Source organism: Salarias fasciatus, chromosome 22, assembly GCF_902148845.1.
Source record: "Salarias fasciatus chromosome 22, fSalaFa1.1, whole genome shotgun sequence".
NCBI classification, from domain to species: Eukaryota; Metazoa; Chordata; class Actinopteri; order Blenniiformes; family Blenniidae; genus Salarias; species Salarias fasciatus.
This window is the reverse complement of record NC_043765.1, coordinates 8057288-8078215: the sequence shown is the minus strand read 5'-3', so window position 1 is coordinate 8078215 and position 20928 is coordinate 8057288. Positions and strand designations below refer to the sequence as shown.

Here is a 20928-nt window from a genome sequence, read left to right as displayed (position 1 = left end):
CTCCTGTGTGTGTGTGTGATTTAGTGGGATCATACCGTGGAGGTCCAGCACGCCCTCTCTGACAGCGAGCGTCTTGGTGCCGTAAACGGGCAGCTCAGGTGAGCGCAGGTTTCCATGCAGCGTGATGATGGCTTTGTGCTGGAACGGCGCCCCCTCCTGACCGACCTGGAGCCGCCCACCGTCCGCGATCAGGATGTTTTCTGCCTGCAGCTCGATGTCCGCTTCGTCAAACACCAGCGTCCCGCCTGAGGACGAACAACCAGCAGCTCAAACCACGAAGGCAGAAACAAAGCTGAAGCTCCTCTGGAGGTTTTTCTCACATGATGGAACTCACACGAGTTACATCTGTGGACTACTGGGAAAACTGGGAAACTCTACAGATTATAAGAATAGAAGTTTGTATAATTCTTGAGCAGAAATCTGAAAAATAGGCTCAGTTTTAAAGGAGATGGGGTAAAAAATTATCACCTTAAACACTGGTGATAAATGAGCTTCACATTTAGGAGGGAGAGCTCTTTTGTTGGGTGGTTTGGTACGATAACCTAAATCAAGAAAGTCCTACTTTCACCTCCCTTTTTTCAAACACTACATCAATATAGAAGAAAATACAATAAAGATACAATATTTAACACTGAATTTCTTATTGCAATAAAGTGTCTCAGTAAGAAAAAAATACATAACGGAGTGTGTTTTGTACCTTGGATGAGGAGCATTTTGAGCACAGGGGTGCTGGTGTCCAGCAGGATGGTTTGTCCTTTAGTGATGACCGCGAATGAGCCCTTCTCAGGCGGAGAGAGGCCTCCCCACGTAAACCTGGATGACCACACGTCGATGTAGAAGAAATCTGCATTTTCCTGAAGAAAAAGACAAATACTTGGTGGGAAAATGTGTTTTGTCAATACAAAAAAAAAACAGTCAGTGGAGATATGGAACTTCGAAAACAGAAGACGTATTGATTTCTTGATTTCTTACCATGCCGGCGATGCCTCGGTCTCCAATGCTGACTCTAACTTTGGTTTCCTGCGACTGGTTCTGGGCGTTGGTCACACAGATGATGTGTGTGCTGTTGGTGGACTGAATGTCGCACACCGACCCCGCGATCGTCACGTTGACTTCATTCATATCAGTGCTGTGAAGAGGCAGCGATAGGAACAAAAAAGCATAAAAAAATCTATAAATATGTATAAAAATATCTTGCCAAAAACAATTATATGACTAAACATGGCGTGTGTTCACCACACTGTAGCGAAATGCAGTTAACGTTCAATAAAATTCAATTATTACAGTTTACAGCTTTTATCATTACAGACATTAAACATCAAGTTACGGTCATTTAACAGTGAAGATCCACACCAATTAAAACTGTCGGATTCTGTTTCGAAGAGCAATTATGTCTCATGTCCTTCATGGAAATGCTTGTTAATAGTATTTCTGTAACGCAATTGATGCATGACAATCAGGGTATTAAATATTGTAAACAGGCAGCACAATATCGGTGAACATGTGATTTGCAATATTGTTGTTGTGTACTGCGATGATCACAATATGATTTCAAATAAATACAATTCCAATCAGTGCAAACCACCTAATTACAAAATTTCTTTGCATTAATCTCAATTAATGACACCATTCTTTCATAAATTAAAATTCCCTCACTTTGAAGTGAAATTCAATCTAGATACTGGTATAACATGTGCAACATAGATATACTGATAACTGCACACTCAGAAAAAAATCCAGGTATTTTATAAGATATCGTTCATTAGTAATGCATAATGTAGTCTTTTTCATTTTTATTTGCAAATATGAATGAACAGATGATTGAGTTACATTACACATTTTATGAAATTTGTTATAAGAAATAATTACAATCCTAATATGGTATTTTGATGTAATAATTATGGTAGCTGAGATGAGAGTATACTGTAAAATACAGTTAATATTGTCCTTTAATAGATTAACTACTTGTATTTTGGGGGTGCATTAAGAAACTATTATTGTTAAAATGCATTCTGTGTAAAATAAAGTGTTTGATAAATTCTTCCTGAAGTGAAAACTGTTCTTGCTGTGAGTAAGTTGAGCGCTTCATTCTTGAGCAGTGATCCATAATCTGGGAGCGTCTCTCCATTGTCTACTGAAGACTCTGCACCTGAAACCGGAGCCGGAGATGGTGAGCCGGGTGCCTCCGGCGGTTCCCCCCCTGCGGGGAGACACCTCGGAGATCACCGGAGTCAGCTGGGATCTGTACGTGTAGCCATTCGATGTGTTGGCGGCGTCCAGCAGGTTGACGACGGCGACGGTGCAGCTCACCTCCGCCTCGGTGCCTGACGGGAGACGGGACACAAATAACCGTACAAAGATCAACGCCACAGCAGAGAGACGGGAGGAATTAGCGCGTCCTGAGAGATAACGAGCAGTCCGAGATGAGTCACCGTCCATCAGGGGTTGTTGTCTAATCTGACATGTCTGCTCGGCGCAGCACCACAGGGCCGACAGCATTCCTCGCTGTCTGCTTCCACATCGGAGTGTTTAGAGTTCAGCTCAACCCGAACGCGAACGCTTCGTCAAAAACCAGCAAGTGCACTTTTTTTTTCTTTTTTCAAGAGAAAGCCTGTCACCGATAATAGATGAATGCTGCTGATGAACCGGGATTGAAATCCGGTAACTTGTGAAAGACGACAGATTATCATTTAGTTTTGAGGTGTTGCCAAATAGTTTCACCTTGTTTCAGAGGTGAAAAATGATTTTTACGCTGCGTTGACAATGATCAAATGTAACTTAATGTTATAGTTATATTTTGGAACGTGACAATGCTGTTTTTGAGGAAAACCTGATTCAAGTAAAAACAACTACAAGATGTTACAGTCAGGAACTGAACGTCACCTCATGAAAACACAGCATTTTGACAGTGATTCTCTAAAGGTAATTATATTGATATCGGTATTCAGTTTTGGAAAGTTCCCAAATATAAGTATCTCTATTCAACCCATAAGGAAGTGGTATTGGTGCATATTAACAACGGAGAGAAGTTGCCACTTCATACCAAAGAAGAACAACGGCCCATCATGCAATAACCTTCTTATACCTTTTTCTTTTTTCACTATTAACTATTACTTATTCTTCACCATATTTTTCGACTGCCTGTTTGATCAACTGAACATCCTCTTTCAATTTCTATCAGATTTCATTATGAAATATATATATAAATATTTAGAAACAAAAGTCTGAATTTTACACAGACTACAAATTGGATAGTTATTTATTTTTTTTGCTGAATCTAGGAATTTGCTTTTCTTTAAATTTTATAAACGGTGTATCATTGACTACTTAAAATGATGATTCTTGCTGCTGATTTGTTTTCTGTTTCTGACTGATCGTCAGAGCCGCACCGACCGTACCGATATAATTGTGGAGTAAATCACACTTACTGTTGTTTGGAGGAGACTGGCAGTACAGTCGGGTCGATGTCGACATTTCTCTGTCGACTTCACACTCTTGGCCGCAGATGTGCACCGCCGAGTGATGCGGGTCAAAGCCGGAGCCGTGGATGGACAGCAGGGCGCCGCCGCCAAAACTACCTGGATCACAGACACAGCAGTATGATAATTAAACTTATGAACATTAGTAAGGAAAATGGAGAAAGACTCCTGAAACTGCAGAGACAACACCCAGAATAAAAAAAAATTAACTGTGCATGCTTAAAGGACAGAAAAACTGCCAAAATCTAACATTTCGACCTCCTGGCTCACCCTCATCAGGCCGCACGCTGCTGAGAGTCAGCTCATATGTGAACATGACATCGGACTGAGCTTGACCTTTGACCTGGTGGTGCAGCATAACCAGATAGGCTCCTCCGGGATTGTCGCCAGCGGTGCACAGAACCTGTGTGTCGGACACGAATGAGACGTCGCAGGGGACGCTGTTGATGGTGACGGAGACGAGGTCAGGGTCGCTGCCGAACCCTGAACCCGTCAGAGTGATGGCGGAGCCGCTCGGCGCTGTGGGAGGAGAACAGAGGAGAAGAAGGAAAGCTGAAATACAGGAAAAGCACACAATGAATGAATTCTACAGACATAAAACCTGGGTATCAGAATCGTACCGGTGGCAGGGCTGACCGAGCTGACGACGGGGGTTTGGTCCACAGAGTAGGTGAAGTTGAAAGGAGAATACTCCACAGAGAAAACCCTGACGCTGGCGGTCACCAGCCCCTCGCTGTTTGGAGGCGTCAGGCAGCGGAGGAGGCTCGCCGTCACCTCCTGAATCTCGCAGGTTTTCCCTCCCACTGTGACGCTCGTGTTTCCCGCCGCGAAGCCGTTTCCGGTGAAAACCAGCGGCGTTCCCCCCGCCAGGCTGCCCACATCGGGGCTGAGGGTGGCCCGAGCCACGCTGGTCAGGGTTGTGTCGCCAGACGCCAGGCCTCTGCTTCTGATGATCACTGTGACTGGATGGTCTCCTGCAGGCAGGGCGCTGACCGTCGCTTCGATTTCACTGTCGCTCACCGCAGTCACTTCTAACTCTGTGGTTCCAGCAAAAACAGCCACGTCCTCCACCTGGCTTCCAAACCCGGAGCCGGAGATGGTCACGGGGGTCATTCCATCGATGCTGTTGGGGGAGATGCTGGCGACTGTGGGAATGACGGAGGAGGAGTACACGAAGGAGCAGTTTGAGTGGCAGGAGCTCCGGATCCCGCCCGCCGTGAAGATGACGTCCCCGGTGTGCGGCCGAGAGGCCGCGGTGTCGCAGACGACGTGGGTGTAGTTGACCGTCTGGACGTCGCACGGCTCGCCGGCCACCGTCACGAGACCGGCAGAGAAGCCCGATCCGCGGACGAGGAGCCGCGTCAGGCCGGTGGTGCTGCCGATGGGAGGCGAGACCGAGTCGACCACGGGCAGAACCACGAAGCGGCGGCCATACTCGCTCTGCACGGCGATGACGGCGCTGCCGAGGTTGTTCACCCGCACGGCCACGGGGTGAGCGAGGCCGACCGGCAGCGCCGAGTCGGGGCTGAGCTGGCAGTTGATCTCAGACTGGGAGCTGTTGATCACCTGGCAGGGCTGATCTCCCACGGTCACCTGCAGGAGAGGAAGAGGAGCGGAGGGAGTCACAACCGCACCCGTCTTTTAAATGTGAACTTTTTAAGTGGTAACCGCTCTGTGGACCTCATTAGCACAGGCGACGTCGCTGAAGCCGCTGCCCTCGATGTGGATCACTTGGTGGTACGAGCCCTGGTTGGGGGCGATGGAGCGGACCGTGGGGGTGGCGCATCTGGAGGCGGTGTAGGAGAAGCCGCTGGAGGTTTGGTTGGTCTGAGGACACTGAGGGGACGCGACACACTGCGGGGCTTCTCTGGAGACACGACGAGACCCTGCAGGAACAATTCAACAATCTTTATTCAACTTCATCGCTAAGCATTCACGTGCGTGTCTGGTGCTCATAATCATGCTTTATCTAGCTAAACAGCTTCTATCAGGAACCATTATAAAGACTTTGAGGAAATATGATTTTCTGAAGCTGTTTTATTCATTTATTTTCAGTTTTTTGTCTTCAAACTTAATATAATAAGAATTGAAAGACACTGTGACCATATAAATATCTTTACATATTTTAATTTACCTCCTGGGGCAATGTGAGCCTCGAAGTCGTTCACAGCGACAGAGACGTCTCCGCTCTTGTCCTCCCGTCTCGTCACCTTCACCACTCCCTGCAGCTTGTCTGAGCCGCCTGCTCTAATGTAGCCGCTGCTGTAGTAGTAGTCACCGAGCTCAGAGAAACGGTAGCTGTAAAACCCTGAAAGCAGCAAGAGGCACGAAGATAGAAAGCAAGTCATTCCATGTATGAGTTTCATGTGGCAGAAACGAATCAGGTGCGTGACTGCAGAGACACAGCTGGACGGTGTTCACTAACTCTCAAACTTCAACCCTTAAACCATAACTCTCCTGTCACTGGATTGTTGTAACCAAACTGATGATGTGACCTTTTGGCTAAAAGCAGAAATCACTGAACAACAATTACAAAAAGCATCTTCGCTCGTATCTGATTAGTTATCCTGACGTGTTGCTGAGATGTTGAAATAACGTGAGGACACATCGGTGATTTGAATGAGCGTGCTACCTGAGGTCTTGGGCTCTCCGCTGTTGAGGGGACCTTGGTTATATTCGACAGAACTCGGGGTGGAAACACTGACGACCTTGTAGTTGAAGTTACTGAACGGAGGAGCCTCCCAGCGCCACGTCACGGTGTCTCCCACAAACACTGTGAGTGAAGAAGGACTCCATGCAAATCCCGGCCGGTTGGCTGAACCACAAGAGAAAAACAGGAAATTAAGATTAAAACTGCATGTTATTAAAATACTGAGAGGAATACTTTCTTCTTGAAATGATTTTTAGGTGCAGTAACAGTTAAGCTGCAGGTTACAGCATCCTCGCCTGCAGCAGTTTCCGAAAGTTAATCCTTCTCTTTTTAGAAAACTACTCAGATTAAGTTTGACATCTGCACAAAGGGTTTGGAAATGTAAACCTACCGTAGTCAGACCCCTGGTTAGTGACAGTGTGGGTTTTATCCTCCGACTGAACAACACAGTGCAGTTCGTCCTCCGAGGCGTCGGTCACGTCACACTGGACGGCTCCTGTCGCACCACAGAGACAGAAACCACGTTAGAAACCCGATTCAGCCGCTCTGCAGTCCCACTGTCCTGCACTGTTCCGTCACCTGAAGCACAGAGGACCGCTGTGGTGACTGATAGGGTGGGAGTCTTCGGGCTGCATGTTTTCTTACCGACAGTCACTTTGTTGTCAGACGTGTTGTTGCTGAAGCCGGAGCCAGAAATGGTCAGCTTGGTTCCCCCCATTAAAGAGCCGAACAGAGGGGAGACGCTGTGGACTTCCAGGACGTATTCGACGCTCGTATTCACTCCACTGCAGTAAAACAACAAACAGAGGACGCGTCAGACTAAAGTCAAATTGCTGCTGTTTACATTGAAATGAATGGAATTTGCAGTAGTTTGATCTGTTACATATATAACTGCAAAAAGAGAAAACAAGACAGATGACACCTTTTAAACCTAAATAAAAGTCACTCAGTTAACTTTAAAAGTCTTTCAAACTATGCTAAATGATGTTTTTTGTTATTATTTTATTGTTGCAGTGGATTTATTTTTAAGCATTTTGAATAAAACACACGTTTGATTGTTTAAGTTGGATCTTTCTCACCCTTTCCCTACTGAATAGGACAAATACTAAGCTTTAGAATCACAAAACATAACAAAACATAACAGTGTGGATTAGTGCAACACAAGGAGCAAGAAGAAGTGCGGCTAAAAGACTTTAAATAGATACAGAGGCATTTTGGAAAACTGTGTCCAGAAATAATGAGCTGAGACAAGTGGAAAAGAAAGCTGCAGTAATACGTCCTCGATGGCACGAAAAATCATTCTCATAGTCACGCTGAAGATACTGCTTCCGGATGTGTTGCACTGTCAGGTTCAGAAGCAATTTTTAACATAAAAAACAGGAAAAAAACAGAAGAACAATTTCCAAGCTTTCCAAACATGTTGCATAACGGCTTCCTGCATACTTCATGGACCATTTTTATGATTTTGCATCAGTGTTCATTTGATCATTTTAATTTGTCTCCATCACACAACTCTAATTGTAAACATTGAAATTTTTTACAAAATAATTACAATTTTGATCTTCTGTTTATTTTTATGTTGACTTTGTTTGAAAATATACAAAAAAAAAAAAAAAAAAAGCGCTGTTGGAAAAGGCATGAACCCTGACCTCCAGATGTTTTCCATTACCTGGTCTGTGGGTAGCCGCTGTTGCCGACCTGCACGTTCACCTCGTGCAGGCCCGGCGGCAGATCGGGAAGACGACAGGTGATGCTTGTCGCCGTCCACTGCACAGACGCACACTCCTTCCCGCCCACGAGCACCATGCTGTCGTTGTCTTGTGTGCCGAGGTTGGAGCCCTGGATGGTGAGAACTCGGGTTCCTAAACAAAAGCAGTGCCGGTAGCCTCTGTCAATCAGGTGCCGAGATAATTAGCACTTGTCAAATGATTTTTTTCTCTCTGCTTTAAAAGTATGAGGACGGCTGCCCGGAAGGTTAACAGGGCCTCTTGTTGTGTGGACGCCGTTGCGTTGTTCTTCAGAATTACGTAGGAAGATGGGTCAGATTGTGGAGGTTGACGACAGAGTGAACATGTAACACACGACACCGAGACAACAACAAAAGGTTTCCACACACTGCTCAAAGCGACTGGTGACAGCTGAGGCCCGCATGACAGATAAGATCGACTTTACAGACAAATTATGCATCAACATTACGGTCCTCAACTGTCAGGCAGAAATATCAGGTGATATGTAACTATGAATAGACAGAAATACAACTGAAGTACTGTTTGTCTTTAAGTAACCTGAAGCATTGTTTGTTTGACCTAAATCACTTTCTCTTAATGTGTTTGTTTTGTGAAAGGGTAAATAGCAGGAAACGTTTTAAGCTTGTAATCCCATTATTTCACTGCACAAAAGAAAAACTGCATTATGTTTGCTTGCAGCCAGTGGGCTGATAGGATTGCTGTTAACCTTTTAACAAAAAGGTCCACCCTCCTCATTAGACTTGACTCTTCATTCAAATTAGTCAAAGAGGATAATCCTCGCCCTCAGGTAGCACAGTGATCTCACCTCATGGACCGGTAATAACATGCAAAGACACGATTTAAACTGGCGCCACTTCAAGGAATAGCAAATCCAATGAAGCTCACCGAACACGACGGTACTCCGGGGACTGATGCTTGAGATCTGCGCTGTGAGCGCAGCATCGTAGGTGAAGGAGCTGCTGGCTGTTTGACTCATGGTTCCCATCGTGACGGTGACGCTCTGTGACCCTGCAGCTCCCTGAAACAACCCAAAACGAGTCAATATGTCAGAATACAGGCAACCGAAAGAAATTCAGATGAGGGTCACAGTGCTGGAGAACATGAGAGCTGAGTTGAAGGCAGACAGTCGCACTCCTCTGTTTGACACTCACCAATGAACTTAAACTTGTCTACTGACTTTGGGAGGAAGACTGAGTGGCCAGAGGAGAAAAAAAAAACCCTAGTTATTCACAAGTGTTGAACATATGAAGTGATACTGGTAACCACTTCATCGCTGTACACCGATAAAATCATTTTTCAGTGTGCAGTTATTACAATTTGAAAGGATTTTTTAATGCTACTTCAATAATACAACTTGTTGGATTATTGGCAAAACGCTATCACAATAAGGAGTCAAATATTTTATCAAACTATTGGAAAGTGATTACATTGTTGTTACAGGGTGTTCGCTGCCTTCAGCATAGTCAGCTGGGATTAACTCCAGCCTCCCTTCGAGCCCAAGTTGGATAAAGCACCATAGAAGAAGCAGGAAAGGAAATCGTGGTTGAAATGATTCCTGGATACAACTTTTTTTTTTTTTTTTTTTTTTTTTTTAAAGTTAGTGTGTATTTTGTACACTTACAGCTGGTGTTCTACATTTCAGCTCAGTGTCACTGGCATGAACCACTGCACAATCCCGACTGCCCACAGTCACTGTGGTGTTCCGGCTAAATCCGAAGCCCTTCACTGTCAGCAGGGTGCCTCCTGGGAGGAAAATGACACAAACATGACCGTTAGGATACTAATTTCCTTCAAATGTCATTGTAAATGTGGTCTTGCTGTGGTTTGACGTGACTGTGTCATTTAAAGCTGCATTCTCGGGTAACTTCCTACCTGCGATGCTCCCCGACAGAGGAGCGAAGGAGGAAACGATGAGCTGGTAGGTGAAGTAGAGGATGTTGTCGTCTGCATAGCGCGCGTTACCCAGAGAGGGGAAGTTAACCCACACAGGGTGGGCCCCAGCGCTAGCGCTGCCCAGTCTGCACACTTGAGAGGTTTCTGAAATATAGTTCCACAAAATCTGGTAAAAAAAATACCTTACTAAAAAAATACTCAAGAAGAGAGCGCTCGCATCTTCAAGCTGAAATAACGCACCTGTAATCTCTTGAACTTGGCAACTGGAATTTCCCACCATGATGGAGGCGTTTTCATTACTGAAGCCGGTGCCAGTGATCGTCAGAAGAGTTCCCAGACCGTTAGATCCTGTAGATTTACACTGTACTTTATCAAACTGGATCATTTTGGTCTGTGTTGTGTCATGCTGTCGTGTCTTACTTGGCCATTAGCTTGTACTGAATCATTGATAAGGTAAATCGGTTTTACTTATCTAGCATTTTCTCACCTCTTGAGCGGCACCCCAAAACACTTTATACTGTTAACCACACTCACACATCGTGTCTTATTGCACCCGAATTGGACAAATTGTTGTGTTTCGTGTCATAATATGTCTTTAAACATTGAAGCACACCTTGAGACGGGCTGATTCCAGTCACAACGGGAGTTTTCTCTTCAGACCACTCAAAGCTGCAGTTACCAGAACACTTTGAGGGAATCCCGTTGATCTGAACCTCCACCTGGGGACAAGATTACAACAGTCACCGTATTCAAAAATGTTTTGTAACATTAAATTGACACACACATTGGTTTTGTGTGTGTGATTAATACTGGGCTGTATTGATCATTACCAAGTTCTTAATCCTATACCTGTCATGACAACAGAAGACATCTCTTTGTCTCTGCTTTTTAAAGAAAGTATTCAGTCGCATGCAAAGAATTAAATCCTAGCTGCAGGCAACAAATATCCAAACAAAACAAAGGTACAAAAACAAACAGAAATAGACCTTGCTGAACAGGATCAACAGTTGGCAAACACAGTAATTGAGCGACAGAGGCTGCAGGTAACAATCACAGGAGGATACTGGTGAAACCTTACACTGCCGGGCTGGAGGCCTGTTCAGAACAAGTCGTACCTGTGGTGTGTTTTCCCAGACACGGAAGAAATCCCCCGTCAGTGCTCGAATCAGCAGCCCGCCTTTAGTTGTCTCACGAGCGAAAACTTCAACGTTTCCACCGACAACTGACGAGTAATTGAACTGCAATGAAGAAAAGTCACAGAATTCAGATTTCCTCCAGCAAGGCAGCTCCATCTTCAACATCCCTCATCCCAATATTTCATAGACAACATGTCATAGATGATCAAGTTTTTGTTTTGACTGCAACAAATGTTATTTTTTAATGAGGGGACGGTTCAGACCTTCAAGAGAGGCTGGTTTCCAGGATTGGTCAGCCACTCCACCCTCCACCTGGGACGTCGGCAGTTCCCCCGGTTTTCCACCTTCACTTGGCCCATGCCTTCGATCCCCTCCAGAGCGTACTTCAGGTCGTCCACGTTGATGTCAACAGACAGACCTGAGGAACGAATGACGGTCTCATAAGATTTCTTCTGTCCTCATCTCTGTCATCATTCTCACAATTTCATTCTGCTTTACTCTTCAATGTCTCATCACTCAGAGGTGGAAAGAATATAGTATAGTATATCAGAATATTGGAGTACAGCTACTCCTACACTGCAAAATAATACTCAGCTATGAGTAAAAGTGCAAGGACCCTTCACAAAAATTGCTCAAATATTCCATATTAATAAAATAATCGATTTGAAAACACTTTAAATTCCCTCAGCAACATGTCTGCAACATTGAGTAATTCAACATCTATGTTACATTGTCACCTCATGAGAACTTCTAGTTCCTATTAATAGCTTCTGGCTTTCTTTTGAAATTCAACAGACATTGTTTACATCGCTGCTAACGCCTGTCTGTCTTTCTTTCTCTTCATGTTAAGCAGGAAGTTTTCAAAGTGACTTAGTGAGGATTACAAAGCCTTGGAGAGCCTCCAGACAGTATCTGCATACCATTTACATGTTCCTTTCTAAGCTGTCACCTCTTCGGTGAGGGCTCTGGCACACTGGCACATTTCTGGGTGATCCCACAGGTGGATCATGTTGCACCGGAGCAGGACGGGTGAGAAAGTTGGCACCATGCAAATACGGTTGTCTGACCTACCTTCGGCTCTTCCTCCGTAACTCTCCACGTCGAAGGTTCCATTCAGAGGGGCGGTGGCGGCGCGAAGGCGAGAGACGTTGGCGCTGAACGCTCCGTGTCTGAACACCGCCGAGTCCTCGGTGCTGTTGACTTTCTTTAAACAGACAATGGACGAAACAAGCTTTCTCATTTAGGTCAGGAAACACACTGTTTTGAAACATTTGTATTGTCAAGACAGTACATCAACTTTACAAGTCATGGGAAGAGGAAAGTAATTTTAACAATGAAATTTTGTGGCCCTTACAATAACTAAAGAAGCTGTAGATATTTGACTTTACAATACATTTCTCATTCTTGGGATCCTTTGCTTGACACAAAGTTGTACTTATTAGATAATTCTAATATAAAACCATCTGGTAAGTCCTAATATTTAGTCATATGTTGTCGATAAGTGTGGCATTCGCACACAGTAAAGCTTAACAGATTTAATTTATCTCAAATACAATTCAATTAAAAAAAAAAAAACAGGTTTTTGAATAATTTCTCTTTGATCCATTAATTCATACTAAATCATAAATGAGGATAAACACATTTCTAATCAGAACCAGTCAAACATGATGAACTTGCTCCTCATTTTAATTTGATTCAATACATGTTTGGGTAGCTTCTGTGTAAAAAATGGTTTAAATATTGACAACATGAGTATTAGCCAATCCACGGAGTCACATCTCATTTCCTGTTCCTGGAAGCAGTCTGACCTCTGAACTCATCTGTGGGGAAACTGATGACTGCACCTTATTTCGAAAAGCAGAAGACCAACGCGATTAAACATTTCCTCAAATTTAATGATTCACACTCTTGTGGCTCTGTGTTTTTCTCCCAAAATAATTCCTGGCAGTTTAAAAATACCATTGTGATCAATCCTACAGCTTTATATATATAAAGCTGTATTTACCTAATCTTGGCCTACTTTTTTTAAAGACATGCAGAAACAGAAGTTGAATCATCTCAGTGTCTACAGCCCCTTTCTGAGACACGAGTCACAAAGTGTTTTTCCACAACACTGATAATAGGAAAAAAGGAGTTTACACAACATATTAAAGAAAAGACCTTCTGGATAATAATTCTCATATTATTTCCCAAAGCACTGATCAGGTAAAGTGAGGATCTGTAAATTTGCTGTAAAAAGCTCCAATTGTCATGGGAAGAATGTGAATGCACTTTTTTATCTTATCTACAGACTGGAAACAATTGAAGCACATTTAGAGAGGAAAATCCCGAGAGTCTATGAAACTGTTGTGGATGAAATCTGATCAACTATCAACCTTCTGCGAGACACTTCCTGTTTAGCCAAATATGAATTTGCAGAGATGTCTGCTTTCCTGAGCGTCTGTGGTCCTGATCTTTAATATACGGTAAAATGAAAGAGTTACCTCACTAAAGCCAACATCCAGAAGCGGAAAGCCAAACGCACACTCGTGAGGTGTAGCTTTGATCTTGTAGCTGATCTGAGAATCGTGTGAAAGGTCTTTGGTAACGGTGAACATGTCGATGTTCCAGCCGGCGCTCTCAAAAGGAGGATGCCTCCTCTTACGGATAACATCTGTGAGAAATGTCGAGACACAAATAAAAATAATTATAACAGTATAAACTTTTAATATCAGTGAGAAAACAGCAGGCCTGTATTATAAATCAATGTCAAACTGAAAGATATTCAACAATTTAATATTAGGGAAAAAAAAAAAAAAGAATAAAATCAAGTACATACCGTTTTCATCAAATGTGGTGGCTCTCTTTCCGATGTGAACAGCGTCTACATAGAAATCTTCACCAGAAGCGTCTCTGGGGAGGGAAATCTCCCTCGCTTTGTACTGACTGCCAACGTACTCGGTCTGCAGAGAGCTCAGCAGGTTCATGCATTTGTAGCTCCAACTGAAAAGAGGTAAACACATTTACATACTGAAGACATGCTATTGGGGCTTTTGCACATACAATTATTAATTTAATTTAATTTAATTTAATTTAATTTAATTTAATTTAATTTAATTTAATTTAATGTTACTGACTTGGGTCCTTTCATGAAGACGGTGCTTATTTTTGCAACCTCTTGTTTTTCTTTGCCTTCACTGTTGCGAAACTTGAACTTCACTTGGACTTCATCCTTCATGTTTCCGCTGTACGCAAAGCAAAGCTGGAAGGGAATAAGGAAGTAAATAAAGTATTCGACTGAACTACAGATGGTGTTTTCCAGCCACTGTTTTTTTTTTTTAAATATTGATGTACTGTGTGAAGTGGCTGGTTTACCATCGGGTGTTCGTCCAGTGAAACTGGCCCGTAGGCATCTCCGTTCTCTTTGGTGTGGACTTCACTGAAAATAGATTTAGCGTTCTTCATCGACCAGGAGCCACAGAAACTGGAGTATTTCACAGGAGTGCCAGGATTATTTTCCGGAGTCCAAACCTGGACAGAGCAAGAAATCATAAAACAAAATAACCACACAGCAACAGGAGAGAACTTGACAACCGAATACGAACGTCATAAAGATCAGGATTATGAATGAAGTTGTTTTTAGCAGCAGCTGACCTTGGGGTTATCAGCTTCAAAGTCGTTGAAGTATTTCACATTGACTCCTTCAGTCGTCAGGATCTCAGCCGGACACTCGGGCTTCATCAAGTCCTCCAGAGCTGACAGCACCTGTTCACACACACACACACACACACACACACACACACACACACACACACACACACACACACACACACACACACACACAGACCAGACGTTAGCATGCAATCCTCATACCTGACTGACTCGGCTTCGGATTATTATTCGGAGTCATCTTATCATTAAAGACATTCAGTCTTTATAGATTAGCATTCATGCATGTGAGAACATGAAAGATGACAAGAAGATGAGACGAGGTGATAAAATTACAAAGCGAGGGATGACAGAATTCAAGAGTCAAATCTTGACAAAGAAAAAATGTAAAAGATAAAGTATTATCAAGAAAAGCAATGGAAAGCATTTTAAATCTCCATGCAAATATGAAATGAACAAAATGACACCGAAGCACAAGAGTTAAATTAAAATAAACTAATAAACTAATATTTAAAACTCATGTTGAAAAGTTTCAACAAAAAGGGTTCTCTTCATTTCTGGGAGATTATGAGATTCAAATCCTGTGAAATTCAGTTCTTGAAACACGATCCAACGACAACTGAGTAACATTTGAGAGGAAGCGGAGATCAGTGCTGGAGCGCGTCTCGTTTCAGACCTCAGACTCAGTGGCGTTGAAGGCGAGGGGCGCTGCCGGGACTCCGCCCCACAGCAGAGTGAAGGTCTCCAGGGTGCTTCTGCCTTTTGTAACCTCAGTAACAGTGATGTTGACGTCACCAAAAACCTGATAATCAAGTGGTGTGAAATCCCCTGCAAAAGAAGAGCACACGCAACAGGAGCATTAAACCTCCCAGCATTAAGCCTTTTTTTCTGCCTTTGTTTTTGTTTTGTTTTTTAAACCAAGATAAATAATAAGGGATTGAAATAAACATTTCATAAAATGCATACTTTCTGAACTGAATGTAATTTAGATGTAATGAAGAGAACTGACATTTCTGAATAAGTTATAGTGGACGACCATAAATATAACCAGTGCATTTTATTCTTCATGGATCCAAACAGCTGCTAAACAGGAACTCCTCTAACATGAAATTTAACCAAACTTCGAGACTTGCCATGACGCTGTATATGCAAAAGTGTAAATTTAAGAATGAAATTTATGCATCAAATCTGACAGAAAACCTGTTCATATCAGTACAATGTATTTAACAGCCACTAGCTGTAAGCCTTTCCTACCTCTGTCTGAATTGAATACGACGGTGTAGTGGATCTTTTTGCCGTCGATCTGCTTGGTGACCGCGACCGTGTCGGGCTTGATGCTCCACAAGCTGTTCAGAGCTGCTTCAACCACACTTGCTGAAGCACTGACTGGGATGGGACCTAAAAGAGACAGAAGACCGTACCTTCTAAGCATCTGAAGCTGTTTTCCGATGTTTCAGATCCTCAATAGTGTATATTTATGTTGACAGAGGTTATTTAACCCCGGCTTCATTACCAGTCTTGGCGTGTCCGAAGGCCAGGCTGTAGAAAGTGCTCCCACACAGATGGCTGGGGCAGCTGCTCTCAACAGTCACCCTCTGCACCTCCTTCTTTCCAGCAGCGCCGGTGGGCCACATGTCGAAGACAAGCTCCTGATAACAAGTTGAGGTAAAAAAAAAAAAAAAAGAAAGAAAGAAAGAAAAAAAGATTGACGTTCTGAATGTGTCTGCATTAAACAGATCAACAGGATCCACATCTAAGCTTTCGGATGGGTAACATCAGGTTCTCCTCCACATACTTTACCTGTTCCTCATCAAACACGTCATATTTAATCTCGATGTATTGAACTTCGTTGACGGCGTCGTCTGTCTGGGCCTCTGTGAAGGGACTGCTCTCGCGAAACAGGCCCAGGTTGAAGGTGGCTTCAACACCGTATTCCTGCTGCAGAATCTCCAGGTAATATCTACAAAACAAGATTATACACTGTTAGTTTTATCCCCTGGTATATTTGTGCACAATGTACTTATAAAGGCTGCACGCTCACGGTTTGTCCTCGAGAGCCAACACTTCAGTCTTCTGTGAGTCCAGTCTGTTGAAGTCGGGGACGAAATACGGCTGGTGGGCAACTTTGACCTGAAATATTGAAGGTTTTAGAAAGTGGATGAGGAATGCAGGCCGTATCAAAACGTATTCAATCAGTCGAACTGGCTGTGAGAAAGAGATGCAAAGGCGAATAACAGGGCTATGATGAGAAACATCATGCAGAATTGTCTTAACTTCCACAAACTTGGTACGATAGTTAAAACTCCTCTCACCTTATCTTCTGGCCGGCTGGAGTTGCTGAGGTGGAGCTCACAGCGGTCGTCACACTGCAGGTACAGCCTGTAGTTGCCGCTGGCGGGAGGCACGAAGAAGCCTGAAGTTTTCGAGGTGAAGCGATTCAATGAGGTCTCGAAGCGTTGGGGCAGGGAGTCGACCCACTCGGACCAGTAGCCGGTCGTGTTCTCGCTGTAGTCCCAGATGCCACTCAGGTAACGGGGCGCCGTATCGTTCCACACCTGCATCTTCAAGCCTCTCCCGCCTGAATGTACAAGTGGTGAAACAGAAATTAGAGCGGAAATCACATTATTAAACTAAAAATTAAAGTATAAATTTGATGGATTGTTTTCACAGGATGAAACACAATCGTCCTGCCACACAAATCTACAAAAACTACAGTAAGTCACTGTCATCAATAATATTTTTAATAACTTTATTTCGTACCTTTTTAAGAAACCTGATATTGTTACTTTCCTGACAAAATGTTAAAATATCCATCCATCCATCCATCCATTTTCTACCGCTTATCCGGGGCCGGGTCGCGGGGGCAGCAGTCTCAGCAGGGATGCCCAGACTTCCCTGTCCCCAGACACTTCCTCCAGCTCCTCTGGGAGGATCCCGAGGCGTTCCCAGGCCAGCCGAGAGACATAGTCTCTCCAGCGTGTCCTGGGTCTTCCCCGGGGTCTCCTCCCAGTGGGACATGCCTGGAACACCTCCCTAGGGAGGCGTTCAGGAGGCATCCTAAACAGATGTCCGAGCCACCTCAGCTGGTTCCTCTCGATGTGGAGGAGTAGCGGCTCTACTCCGAGCTCCTCCCTGGTGACTGAGCTCCTCACCCTATCTCTAAGGGAGCGCCCAGCCACCCTACGGAGGAAGCTCATTTCGGCCGCTTGTATCCGGGATCTTGTCCTTTCGGTCATGACCCAAAGCTCATGACCATAGGTGAGGGTGGGAACGTAGATTGACCGGTAAATCGAGAGCTTCGCCTTTCGGCTCAGCTCCTTCTTCACCACGACGGACCGATACAACGACCGCATCGCGGCAGCCGCTGCACCGATCCGCCTGTCAATCTCACGCTCCATCCGTCCCCCACTCGTGAACAAGACCCCAAGATACTTGAACTCCTCCACTTGGGCTAGGGTCTCTCCACCAACCTGGAGGGGGCAAGCCACCTTCCTCCGGTCGAGGACCATGGCCTCGGATTTAGAGGTGCTAATCCTCATCCCTGCCGCTTCACACTCGGCTGCGAACCGCCCCAGTGCATGCTGTAGGTCCGGGTTCGATGAAGCCAACAGGACAACATCATCTGCAAAAAGCAGAGATGAAATCCTGTGGTTCCCGAACCGGAACCCCTCCGGCCCCTGGCTGCACCTAGAAATTCTGTCCATGAAGATTATGAACAGAACCGGTGACAAAGGGCAGCCCTGCCGGAGTCCAACATGCACCGGGAACAGGTCCGACTTACTGCCGGCAATGCGGACCAGACTCCTACTCCGGTCATACAAAGACCGGACGGCCCTTAACAAGGGGCCCCGGACTCCGTATTCCCGGAGCACCCCCCACAAGACACCACGAGGGACACGGTCGAATGCCTTCTCCAAATCCACAAAACACATGTGGACTGGTTGGGCAAACTCCCACGAACCCTCGAGCACCCTATGGAGGGTATAGAGCTGGTCCACTGTTCCACGGCCAGGACGAAAACCGCATTGTTCCTCCTGGATCCGAGGTTCGACTATCGGTCGGATCCTCCTCTCCAGTAACCTGGAATAGACTTTCCCGGGGAGGCTGAGGAGTGTAATCCCCCTATAGTTGGAGCACACCCTCCGGTCCCCCTTTTTAAACAGGGGGACCACCACCCCGGTCTGCCAATCCAGAGGCACCGTCCCCGACAGCCACGCGATGTTGCAGAGACGTGTCAACCAAGACAGTCCCTGCACATCCAGAGACTTAAGGTACTCAGGCCGAATCTCGTCCACCCCCGGTGCCTTGCCACCGAGGAGCTTGCCAACCACCTCAGTGACTTCAGCTTGGGTGATGGACGAGTCCACCTCTGAGACCTCAGCCTCTGCTTCCTCCACGGAAGACGTGGCGACGGGATTGAGGAGGTCCTCGAAGTATTCCTTCCACCGTCCAACAATATCCCCAGTTGAGGTCAGCAGCTCCCCACCTCCACTGTAAACAGTGTTGGCGGAGACCTGCTTTCCCCTCCTGAGGCGCCGGACGGTTTGCCAGAATTTCTTCGAGGCCGACCGATAGTCCTCCTCCATGGCCTCCCCGAACTCCTCCCAGACCCGAGTTTTTGCCTCCACAACTGCTCGGGCTGCAGTTCGCTTGGCCTGCCGGTACCCGTCAGCTGCTTCGGGAGTCCCATGAGCCAGCAAGGCTCGATAGGACTCCTTCTTCAGCTTGACGGCAGCCCTTACTTCCGGTGTCCACCACCGGGTTCGGGGGTTGCCGCCACGACAGGCACCGGAGACCTTACGACCACAGCTCCGAGCAGCTGCTTCGACAATGGAGGTGGAGAACATGGTCCACTCGGACTCAATGTCCCCAGCCTCCCTCGGGACATGAGAGAAGCTCTCCCGGAGGTGGGAGTTGAAAGCCATGCTGACAGAGGGTTCCGCCAGACGTTCCCAGCAGACCCTCACAACACGTTTGGGTCTGCCAAGTCTGTCCGGTTTCCTCCTCCGCCAGCGAATCCAACTCACCACCAGGTGGTGATCGGTCGACAGCTCTGCCCCTCTCTTCACCCGAGTGTCCAAAACACGCGGCCGGAGGTCAGATGACACGACAACAAAGTCGATCATCGACCTCCGACCTAGGGTGTCCTGGTGCCAAGTGCACTTATGGACACCCCTGTGCTCGAACATGGTGTTCGTTATGGACAAACTGTGACTAGCACAGAAGTCCAATAACAGAACACCACTCGGGTTCAGATCGGGGAGGCCGTGCGATCCAATCACCCCCTTCCAGGTCTCACTGTCGCTGCCCACGTGGGCGTTGAAGTCCCCCAGTAGAACAATGGCGTCCCCAGTCGGAGCACTGTCCAGCACCCCTCCCAGGGACTCCAAGAAGGCCGGGTACTCTGCACTGCTGTTCGGCCCGTAAGCCGAGACAACAGTGAGGCACCTATCCCCGAACCGAAGGCGCAGGGATGCAACCCTCTCGTTCACTGGGGTGAACTCCAACACATGGCGGCTGAGCTGTGGGGCTACAAGCAAACCCACACCAGCCCGCCGCCTCTCACTGCGGGCAACGCCAGAGAAGTGGAGAGTCCAGCCCTTCTCGAGAGGTTGGGTTCCAGAGCCCAGGCTATGTGTGGAGGTGAGCCCGACTATATCTAGCCGGTACCTCTCAACCTCCCTCACAAGCTCGCGCTCCTTCCCCGCCAACGAGGTGACATTCCATGTCCCTAGAGCCAGTCTCTGTGTCCGGGGATCGGGTCGCCGGGCACCCTGCCGTCGGCTGCCACCCAATCCACACTGCACCCGGCCCCTACGGTTCCCTCGGTGGGTGGTGAGCCCACCGGAGGTCAGGCCCACGTCGTCCCTTCGGGCTGAGCCCGGCCGGGCCCCGTGGGCAAAGACCCGGCCACCAGGCGCTCGCTTACGAGCCCCAACCCCAGGCCTGGCTCCAGGGTGGGGCCCCGGCTGCGCCATACCGGGCGACGTAACGACCTTTGTTCTTTTTCTTCTCATAGGGGGTTTTGAACTGCTCTCAGTCTGGCCCGTCACCCAGGACCTGTTTGCCATGGGAGACCCTACTAGGGGGCATAAAGCCCCCCGGCAACATAGCTCCTGGGATCATGCGGGCTCTCAAACTCCCCCACCACGTTAAGGTGGCAGTTCTAAATTATCAGAAAGCAATTTACTCATGATGTTTGACAAATTACTGACATTAAGAAAATACATTATAATAATTTGATCTTCATTGTGCCAGGAGGTCACATTAACACTGAAATCGCTTGTATTTTGGACACAGTAATGTAACCTGGATAAAATAAAACCATATGCAAGAAATTATTCAAGAAAAAAAAAAATCAACCTTGATCAAAA

The 20928-nt window shown here is 46.1% G+C and overlaps 1 protein-coding gene across 1 annotated transcript in view; it reads right to left on the bottom strand.

Moving 5' to 3' along the window:
• The window catches only part of pkhd1l1.1 (PKHD1 like 1, tandem duplicate 1), a 42498-nt gene that overhangs the window by 16268 nt on the left and 5302 nt on the right, over positions 1-20928 (bottom strand). The window contains exons 14-45 of the mRNA XM_030120509.1: positions 16867-17132; positions 16596-16684; positions 16355-16514; positions 16068-16203; positions 15809-15952; positions 15231-15382; positions 14540-14650; positions 14261-14416; positions 14023-14147; positions 13725-13888; positions 13390-13559; positions 11978-12110; positions 11170-11324; positions 10886-11008; positions 10384-10489; positions 10011-10118; positions 9750-9914; positions 9499-9620; positions 8763-8895; positions 7799-7991; positions 6775-6914; positions 6521-6625; positions 6112-6294; positions 5614-5787; positions 5160-5365; positions 4100-5072; positions 3750-3998; positions 3429-3578; positions 2150-2324; positions 973-1129; positions 698-854; positions 36-245 (exon numbers count right to left, since the gene is read on the bottom strand). Coding sequence (XP_029976369.1) covers positions 36-245; positions 698-854; positions 973-1129; positions 2150-2324; positions 3429-3578; positions 3750-3998; positions 4100-5072; positions 5160-5365; positions 5614-5787; positions 6112-6294; positions 6521-6625; positions 6775-6914; positions 7799-7991; positions 8763-8895; positions 9499-9620; positions 9750-9914; positions 10011-10118; positions 10384-10489; positions 10886-11008; positions 11170-11324; positions 11978-12110; positions 13390-13559; positions 13725-13888; positions 14023-14147; positions 14261-14416; positions 14540-14650; positions 15231-15382; positions 15809-15952; positions 16068-16203; positions 16355-16514; positions 16596-16684; positions 16867-17132 — 5790 coding nt within the window. The remainder of the gene's footprint in view (positions 1-35; positions 246-697; positions 855-972; positions 1130-2149; positions 2325-3428; positions 3579-3749; positions 3999-4099; positions 5073-5159; positions 5366-5613; positions 5788-6111; positions 6295-6520; positions 6626-6774; positions 6915-7798; positions 7992-8762; positions 8896-9498; positions 9621-9749; positions 9915-10010; positions 10119-10383; positions 10490-10885; positions 11009-11169; positions 11325-11977; positions 12111-13389; positions 13560-13724; positions 13889-14022; positions 14148-14260; positions 14417-14539; positions 14651-15230; positions 15383-15808; positions 15953-16067; positions 16204-16354; positions 16515-16595; positions 16685-16866; positions 17133-20928) is intronic.